Source organism: Centroberyx affinis, unplaced genomic scaffold, assembly GCF_046629955.1.
Source record: "Centroberyx affinis isolate AG114_WGS23_722 - 3 ecotype Tasmania unplaced genomic scaffold, CSIRO-AGI_Caff_v1 ptg000863l_1, whole genome shotgun sequence".
NCBI classification, from domain to species: domain Eukaryota; kingdom Metazoa; phylum Chordata; class Actinopteri; order Beryciformes; family Berycidae; genus Centroberyx; species Centroberyx affinis.
Window position 1 is genome coordinate 58,468 of NW_027279457.1, and position 10,065 is coordinate 68,532.

At 43.6% G+C, this 10,065-nt stretch overlaps 1 protein-coding gene across 1 annotated transcript in view; it reads right to left on the bottom strand.

Annotated features, from left to right (window-relative positions):
* Positions 1-9,406, bottom strand: part of LOC139645448 (semaphorin-3G-like) — a gene marked incomplete at its 3' end in the record, with an annotated part of 62,574 nt that extends 53,168 nt beyond the window's left edge. The window contains exon 1 of the mRNA XM_071521162.1: positions 9,226-9,406. Within this exon, the coding sequence (XP_071377263.1) occupies positions 9,226-9,331 (106 nt within the window). The remainder of the gene's footprint in view (positions 1-9,225) is intronic.
* Positions 9,407-10,065: the final 659 nt, after the last annotated feature.

Sequence of the window (10,065 nt, forward strand, 5' to 3'; positions counted from 1 at the left end):
ACAGAGCCTGAACCCCCCACCCCCAACCCCCCCAACCCCAAACCCCCCCATGGTGAGGGGCGACTGCTGTGATTTGTAATGCTCATGTTAAAACAACGTCCATCGCTGCGGGGACACACACACACACACACACACACACATGCCCCACAGGCATGCATACAAACACACAAACTGACACATCTCCACATATGTAAGTACACACACACACACACACACACACACACACACATACACACGCGGTTTTGGCTCTTCACACACTTCCACTCTTGGACTGAGCTCTGGCAGCAAAGACTTCACTAAGACACAGACACAGGATACTCCCACTATGCACACACACACACACACACACACACACACACACACACACACACCTACACACACACACACACACATGCACACATGTACACATTTACATACACATACACAAAGCAGTTCTCTGTCTGTTTCTCTCTCCATCTCTCTTTCTCTCTCTCTCTCTCTCTCTCACACACACACACACACACACACACGCCTCCCTGTGTGTAAGAGGAGCACTAATCTACATGACAGATGGTCAAAGCCACATTGTTGGGACTCGAACCCTCCACCTTCGCCTCTCAAAGGAGCCACTGTCTTCCAGCCTCCAGGTTAGTCTCTCTCATCCTTCGCTTCCTCTTCCTTTTATCTGTCTGTCTGTCTGTCTCTCATCTTTCTCTCCACTCTTTCAACCTCCTGTCATTCCTTTCCTTCCTTTCATTCTCTTGCCCCCTCTCTCTTCTTTTTGCATCCATTTATCTCTCTCCACCACGCTATCATGACCTCTTTTTATCCGCCCTCCATTGGTATTTCCATCTCCATCTAATGCTCGCTCTTTCCTCTCTCCATTCTCTCTCTCTCTCTCTCTCTCTCTCTCATTCTTCCTCCCTTTCCCTCGATCTTTCACTTAATGTCTTTCCATTTCCACTCTTCCTTCACTTAGCTTTTCTCTAATTCTCATTTCATTCTCAACTCTCATTTTCTTTCTTTTCTCTCTCTCTCTCTCTCTCTCTCTCTATCTCTCTCTTACATTCCCTCTTGCCTCTCTCTTTTACGGATCCATCATTTCCTTTCATTCATGGGTCTTTAACTCTCTTTCTCTTTCCCTCTCTCTTCCTCTCTCTCTCTCTCTCTCTCTTTGAAATTCATTGACGTTCCCTCTCTTTCATGGATCTAGTCTTCTCTCCCTCTTTCTCCCTCTGTCTCTTTCTTTTTCCTTCACATTCTCTTATATTCAGCCTCAACCTGCTGATCCATGTTGACGCCTGTGATGCCGAACTGGATCTCACAGGCAGGCTTTAGGGGGCGCTTGTTTTGATTCACAGCTCAGCCCCTGGGTTAAGCAGTTGAGCCTTGTAGAGGCCGGTACAGACTGATTCATGCAGTGTTTAGATGGATATGTTAAAGCTTAGCCCTGCTGAATCCTGTAGGGGTTAATCAATCTGTTCTTGGACCTTAAAAGGTCATTAGGGGGCGTTGGTTTTATGTCACAGCTCGCCCCTGATGTAGCCTAGAGGATTCTATCCGGATCCTGTCCACTCTTACTAGCTATTTAGAGTATATGAACTTTTAAGAGGTTGGTTCTATAGGTGCACTATAGGTAATTTGTATTATTTTTATTATTATTTATTTTATTTATTCTACAGTTTAAGACTGAAAATCCTGCAAATCACACTGAACAATTGCTGTTTCTCACTGAACAATTTGCTGCTTACTATTGTTTCATATCAGGGCATGTTGCAATTTGGGCCCACTTGGCACCTTGTTTATCTTTCAGATTTTTACAGTCTTATTCCTATCCTCACACATTGCTCACTTTATATTTATACTTATATTTATATATTTATTTACTTATTTTTATAATGTTGTTTTTATTGTGTGCTTTCTCGTTGATTTTATTATTGCTATTACCTGAACCTGAGTACCTAATTTTGTTCCCTTTCATGTACAACATGTTCTGGAATGACAATAAAAAATCCTTATCCTTTATGTAAAATGACACACTGTCTTAATAAAAAAAAATGTAGGGCTGCAACAGAAAAAAGCGTCTCCATCCCCAATAACTGAGACACAAGATTTCTGGCCATAGATAGAAAGCCTTCCTGTGGATAAAGGTAAAAGGTCATGTGGGGTCACACGGGAGCTAAATTTGGTATTTAGGGGAGAATGGAGGTGACATCCTCTTTGTTAACTCAAAATACACCCAGCTTAAATATTTTAATTTCTTGAACAATTTCCAGTTCCTGTTACAACTTCCTGTTACAATTCAACAGATGGTGTTGTGGTCCCGATGCCACCTGCTTCTACTTTGTGTTGACTGAACCACCAACCGGTCTGGGTTCATGTCCAATCCACTCTGCCAAGAAATGAGCCGCAAACTCACCTATAATCTAATTTCCTTCATAAGAAGAGACAGTAAGAACCGGGGTTGTGATTCAAAGTCTAGACAGAAACAGTGAAGCACAGAGAGGTTTTGTCCAAATGTCAGTGTCTGCTTATGCCTTTCTAATGCTGTGTTAGCTTTCTGTCTTTCTTTCTTTCTTTCTTTCTTTCTTTCTCTTTTACTCATTTTTTCCTCTCTCTTTTCCCTCAGACACTCCTGACCCCTTCTTTGTTCTCACCCCAGTTTCCTCTCCATCTGTGCTCTCTGATCTGTCGCTCTTTCTTTATCTCAATCCTTTTTCCAGCTCTCCATCTCTCACACCTTTACTGTAGTCTCTCCCTCTCTCTCTCTCTCTCTCTCTCTCTCTCTCTCTCTCTCTCTAATCCCTCCATCTGTGATCTGGCCAGAGTTGTCACATCAGAGATGCCGTCGACTCGACACACACGACACCTCGGCACACACAGATGTCTACATCAGACGCGATGAATCTCTGTCTTTTGTCACACACACACACACACACACACATACACGCGCGCGCACACTAATAGCTCAGCGCAGACAGATGACTCGATCAGATGCAATGAATCTCACTCTGTCACACACACACACACACACACACACACACACACACACACACACACAAACACACAACCTGTGTTCCAACACACCTACACACTAACACCTCGGCACAGACAGACATCAGATGCAATAGCTCTCTCTCTCTCTTGCTCTCCCTCTCTTTCTCTCTCTCTTTTTTCACATACACACACACACACACACACACACCACTTCCATTCAAACACACAAACACACTAACACCTCAGCACACACAGATGTCTACATCAGAAGCAATAACTTTCTCTCTCTCTTTCTCACACACAGATGCACATGCGCACACACACATGCGTACACACACACACACACACACACACAGACACACACACAAATGCGCTACTGTTCAAACACAGGCACAAATGTACCACTTTAGTTCAAACACAACTACACACACAGATGTCTACATCAGACACATGAACTCTCTCTCTCTTTCTCTTTCTCTCGCTCTCTCTCTCTCACACACACGCGCACACACACACCCACAAACGCACAAACTACAAACACGCACACAATAATAGCTCAACACACACAGATGTACAGATTAAACACAATAACCTACACATTTCTCTTTCTCTCTCTCTCTCTCTCTCTCTCTGTATTTCTTTCTTTCTCACGCTCACTCTATCTATCTCTCTCTCTGTCTCTCTCTCTCTCTCACACACACACACACACACACACCCCTTCACCTCACATCATGCCCATGGTGTCAGAAACATGGAGTGTTTCCTCTGTCAGCAGGTCTACATACCAGACAGAGAGCCACTCACTGTGTCTCTGTAGTTTCCACTCATGTAAGTAGGCTACATGTGTGTGTGTGTCTTGTATGGGACAACACACATTTGAGCCACCTATAAACACAACATATATTATATATCAATTATATATATAATATGGAATTAAGTCAATAAAATCACTGGTTTGGTTTTACTTTGATGTTCAAAACACAACCTACATTCATATGCAACCTTTTAAAGAGTGTAGTGATACTGATTAAAAAGACTCCAATTTGAGGCTGTCCCAGTGGATCAGTGGGACACATATTAGTGTAAAAACATTACAAAACATCCCTCTAACATTGGCTTGTGCTTCCTTTTTGCAGTAAGGCTTAAAAATCTTTCTCCAGTCTGTCTCCTCTCCTTCATCTCCATCTCTCCTTCACTGAAGTGGATCTTTTTTAGCTGAAATCAATTAAAGAATCACAGCTTTCAGCGCGATTGACCGATTGATCGGTTTATTTCATGAAAAGAGCAGGTGTTCCCAGATTTTTCTGTTTTTTGCGAGTGGATTTATTTGGAATATTTTTCATGTGAACTCAGACTATCGACCGTCGAGCTCGCAGCCTAAACACCCCCTTGACTGTATATTAAAAACTTACACAAACATCTGAAATTCAAACACATGTCAAGCATTAGGAAAACACTAAAACCCGAACACCCTCTGTCCCTCTTTGTCCAATATTTCCCAGCATTGTAGCTTATATACATCATAAGCAGTAAGAAGAGCATTTCTCTGACACGCCAGTTGGCCTGGTTTCTAAACCTTCAACTTTCTCCCTTTTGTTTTTTGTTTTTTTTTGTTTTGTTTTGTTTTTTCCATTTTTTTCTCTCCTTTGCTGGCTTTTAGATCACTCCAGACGTCTGGGAGTACTTAAACTGAGAGAGAGGGAGAGAGAGAGAGAGAGAGAGAGAGAGAGAGTGAGGGAATGCAAAAGGGGAAATGGAGAGTGTGAGAGATGAAAATGAATAGAGAAAGAGGGGAATGGGCTGAGAGATGAAAGGATGAAAAGGAGACGCCCTACATACCAGCAGCCCCACCAGCGTCTCCAGCAGAGTCCCGGTGACAGATTACCCCGCTCCGCCTAAACACAACTACTAACCCCGGCTATATAACGGCATCTGGGCAACGCCGACTGAGAAAACAAACTCATTAATTCACTGTGTGTAAAGGAAAACAAACAAACCCCTTTCACTCACACAGCTAATGCAATCTGATCAAAATAGGACACTGATGTGCGTGTTTGTGTTTTCAAGTGCTCCCCCCTTTAGCGAGACAAAGTGAATATTGTATTAGAGTGTGTAAAATGTGTGTGTGCGTGCGTGTGTGTGTGTGTGTGTGTGTAAGAAATGTGGAATTTAAATGAATTAGAGAAACAGCCATAAAGAAAATGAGGGAATTAGAGAAAAGCTAAGTGAAGGAAGAGTGGAAATGGAAAGAGATTAAGTGAAAGATTGAGGGAAAGGGAGGAAGAATGAGAGAGAGAGAGAGAGAGAGAGAGAGAGAGAGAAGGATGAGCTGGAAGTCCTCAAGAACACACAGCCAACGGCACACACAGCACCCACCTCAAAGCTTCAGTGTCTCACACACACACACACACACACACACACACACACACACACACACACACACACAAAACTAGCCCACTGCCATGGGGTTTTAAGAGCTGTCCCCCATTTCCCATCCTAAACACAGCCAACTCCCTAATGACCTGTCCATCCACACTTACCTAACACACACACACACACACACTGACTGAGGTTTAAGCTTTTGAAAGGTAGCCTGGATTCTCCTAACATATTAATGTTTGAAGAGAAGAGAAGAGAAGAGAAGAGAAGAGAAGAGAAGAGAAGGGGAGAGGAGGGGAGGAGAGAAGAGAAGGGGAGAGAAGAGAAGAAAAGAGAAGAGGAGGGGAAAGAGGAGGGGATGAGAGAAGAGAGAGAAGAGAAGGGGAGAAAAGAGAAGAGGAGGGGAGAGAGGAGAGGAGAGGAAAGAAGAGAAGAGAAGAGAGGGGGAGGAGGGGAGGGGAAGGGAGAGAAGAGGAAAGAAGAGAAGAGAAGAGAAGAGAAGAGAAGAGAAGAGAAGAAAAGAGAAGGGGAGGGGAGGGGGGAGGAGGGGAGGAGAGAAGAGAAGGGGAGAGAAGAGAAGAAAAGAGAAGAGGAGGGGAAAGAGGAGGGGAGGAGAGAAGAGAGAGAAGAGAAGAGAAGAGAAGAGAAGAGAAGGGGAGAGAAGAGAAGAGAAGAGAAGGGGAGAGAAGAGAAGAGAAGGGGAGAGAAGAGAAGAAAAGAGAAGAGAAGAGGAGGGGAGAGAGGAGGGGAGGAGAGAAGAGAAGAGAAGGGGAGAGAGGAGAGGAGAGGAAAGAAGAGAAGAGAAGAGAGGGGGAGGAGGGGAGGGGAAGGGAGAGAGAAGAGGAAAGGAAAGAAGAGAAGAGAAGAGAAGAAAAGAGAAGGGGAGGGGGGAGGAGGGGAGGGGAGGGGAGAGAGAAGAGGAAAGAAGAGAAGAGAAGAGAAGAGATGGGGAGGGGAGGGGAGAGAGGAAAGAAGAGGAGAAGAGAAGAGAAGAGAAGGATGAAGAGTACTGGCACTTTAAAAAAAAAAATCGGAGGTAAAAATGAACTCCTTCCTGCCTGAACTTCTCCCCACTAATTGATTGAAATGAGATAATGACAGCTTTTCCTGTTGCTAAATTACCTCTACATCCCCCTGGGAACACAAACACCCTGCGGGCTACGCTGGGTTATAATGAGAGAGAGAGAGAGGGAGAGAGAGAGAGAGAGAGAGAGAGAGAGAGATGGAGAGAGAGAGAGAGAGAGAGAGAGAGATGGAGAGAGAGAGAGAGAGAACTGAGTTGAGAATGAAGAGTGAGAAAACCAACTCAGGAGTGAAAAGATGAGCGAGGTGCAGAGGTATGGAGAGATTTAAAGAGAGCTGAGAGAGAGAGAGAGAGAGAGAGAGAGAGAGAGAGAACTGAGTGGAGGGGGACATTATGTAAAAGAGGGTGCAGCGTGGGGTCAAACCGGAGGTCATGCAGACAGGAAGCCATGAAGGTCCGAACTGGTCGCTCACTAATGAGAATCTTACAGGCAGGTTTTCTTCCCACACTCTTTAGCCTCCATCACCCTCTCTACATAAGGATTGAATGTTTTTAGAAGAGTAACTTTAGTCTAAAGATGGTGCTGTTTATTACTAGACTTAAGAGGCAATGGATATATACAATTAATGACTAAGAAAGTCCGTAAGAAAATGGACATAAAATAAGGCTTTTCTGGTCGAGAACAAGAACCAAAATAAGACAAATCCACACTCAAAAAATATATTGATTGATATATTTTATACAGCATATGTTCAGTTTGCCAAGCTATATATTCCATGTAAAATAAATCAATCAAGATCTTTTTAAGAGTATGGATTTCCCTTTTTTGGATTCTTGAATGGATCTATATTGGACTTAGGAAAGGAGGCTCCATATGAGCGAAATGCAGTGAATCACAATCCTGGGCCAAGTTTTCTCCGCAGCAGTGTTTGGCCAAGGCACGACTTTGTTTGTACAATAAGAGCCATTGTAGAAGTTCCCCCACCCTGCATCTGCTGCTCCACTAAACTGCAGGATTTTCCAAATCATTTCTATAATCTTGGGGATCAAGGATCAATTCACTAAACTCTAACGTATGGCACCAAAACTTCCAAACACACTTATACTGACTTCTGCCAAAAAACTAACAGTAGGTCTTCCACTAAAAGACAAAAAGTAGGACTTCTACCAAAAAACAAATATGTAAAAGGTAAGATTTCTACTTCTTCTGTATTCTATATCTGTAACTGTACTGTAGCCCTATAGCGACACTGTTTATCCTAAAAATCTCCTTCCACTTCTCTCATTTCATCTCCACTCTACATCTCTCAATCTCTTTCTTTCTTTCTTTCTCTTTCTTTCTTCTCCTGACCAGTTTTACAGTCCAGCCGGCTCTCAGGGTGACGTTTCTCCCGAAAACCCCGAGCTGAACAGGAGGAAATCCTGTGTGATATCTATCACTGATGATGATTGCAGAGCCACTTTGGCTCCGAACAATGCAGAGTGAATTCCTCCTCACGGTTTGGCAGCAGCACAGTCATCAGCACTTAAAACACACACCCACTATAGCTCCTTACTCCCTTATTATCACTAAACCTGACTGAGTCATAGTCTGCAACAAAAAGAGAGAGAGAGCGAGAGAGAGAGAGAGAGAGAGAGAGAGAGAGAGAGAGAGAGAGACTTGAACAGATACAGAGAGATAGCTGTGGCTTGGCAAAAGAGATATATGGCAGCGTTTGAATTTTGGTAAAATATGTTAACTATTTTAATAGATGTGCTACAGTTTATAGCATACTAATACAAAATCACTACAATGTTCTTATACTGCCCTTCAAAGTCAAAACGCAACGACCAGGTTTTAGAGTTCACTGCAACAAAAATAATACCTATAAATATTATAAAATCATGTAAAATCCACTTCTGTAGCAACTATTATTTTGTCCAGACAACAGATAAAAGCTAAAGTCAGTTTTCTCAGTAGTCAAACTCTTCCTATTCCTATAATAATCCTATCATATTCCTATGGGGACTCGTAGTTTTTGCTGTGATAATTACGCAGTATCCTTCTAAATCTTATTATAGGATTACTACAGGTATTTTCGCTGGGGGTTGCCGCTCCTAATAAACTTGTAGAACGGGGGGAGGCGCGCCCCGGTGCATCCGACCGCAGAACGGTGAAAATCAGCCAAACTCTCCTCAGGGGGAAACCCTGCCTGCACCGCCGAGCTGCGTCGAGCTGGAATCCAGCAAATAAATGTATGCCTGTCTGCTAAGTACAACACATAAAGCCCCGAAACAGTAGCCAACAGTCAACCCGGATTCACGGGATTTAGCGCATGAAGCGCAGACCACCACGAAGTCAAACAGTGTGAGAAATAGCTAGTTGGGGGGGAAAAAAATGCACGAATAAAAATGAATGAAGCCCCCGAAGCCTTTAAGGTCGTTTAGGGGAATGAAGTTGAAATATACAGAGGGAAATCACTTTCTGGAGAGAGAGAGAGAGAGAGAGAGAGAGAGAGAGAGAAGCAGCGCGCACAGAATCACATATAACACTTGAAATGAGACGGTCAAGATCAGCAGTACCACCTGCAGCGCGCGCACACATACAGAGATAGATAGAGAGAGAGAGAGAGAGAGAGAGAGAGAGAGAGAGAGAGAACAACTTCAATGTAGCTACCAATAAAAACGGCTGCAGGTCCAATTTTATTCCCTGAAAAATATCATTCGATGAAGCCTGATATCAGAATAAATTAGTAACACTGAATTCACCAAATTGAGAACCTGGCTTAGTTGTAAAAAGACAAATAGGCTATTAGATAGATAGATAGATAGATAGATAGATGGATGCTAATTGATCACCAAATTACCTTTATAGGAGAGCCTCAGCCGCGGTACATTTAACTTGGTCGCTGAGTGTTCAGAGGCGAGCAGCGCAACAAGAATCACGCTGAAGAAAGGTGTAAATCCCTTCATCCTGCCGATGATGAAGTCTTTCTTTTTATTTTACTGTTTTGAATTTCAAAATGTAAAGTAGCCTAAATCGTTAAACAGAATATCCCTCGAGAACTCGGAAAACCCGTTTCCAGAAGCCGCGTCCCCGGTGCGTAAAAGGGTCTTTCACCGTTCCCTCCCACGAGCGACTGCCGCTCTGCCCGGGCTTTAACGAGATGGATTCACCGCTCCGCTCTGGAGGCTGCCGCTCCTTCACTCCCGACCAACAGCTGCTCAGCAGAAGTCTGTTTTAGGCAGAGAGAGAGGGAGAGGCTGTCACCCCGCCTCTACCACAGAGAGAGAGAGAGAGAGAGAGAGAGAGAGAGAGAGAGAGAGAGAGAGAGAGAGAGAGAGCGAGAGAGAGCAGTAGCGCTCCCACTGACTTGCCCTTCTACGCACAACAGACAGAACTTTCACCAAACTAGGCGCGTTGGAAAATAAGCTCTTGAAGATGATTCCAGTAAGAGATTTTAAGCTTATTGGAGTTTAAAGTGCAACAATCTCAGAAGACTTCACGGAGGTTAGAATAAAAAGTTCAGAAAAATATACTGGTGCAAGGAAGATAACATTGGAGAACGCAAAAATAAAGGCACCTTTTCGTGTTTCAACAGGTTGTGGGGGTGGTGGGTGGTGGAGGACCAGTCGTTGCGTTATAAATAAATAAAGACGGTTCAGATTCCTAAATGTGGTTTTAAGCAAGCTGTCCAAAAATATAG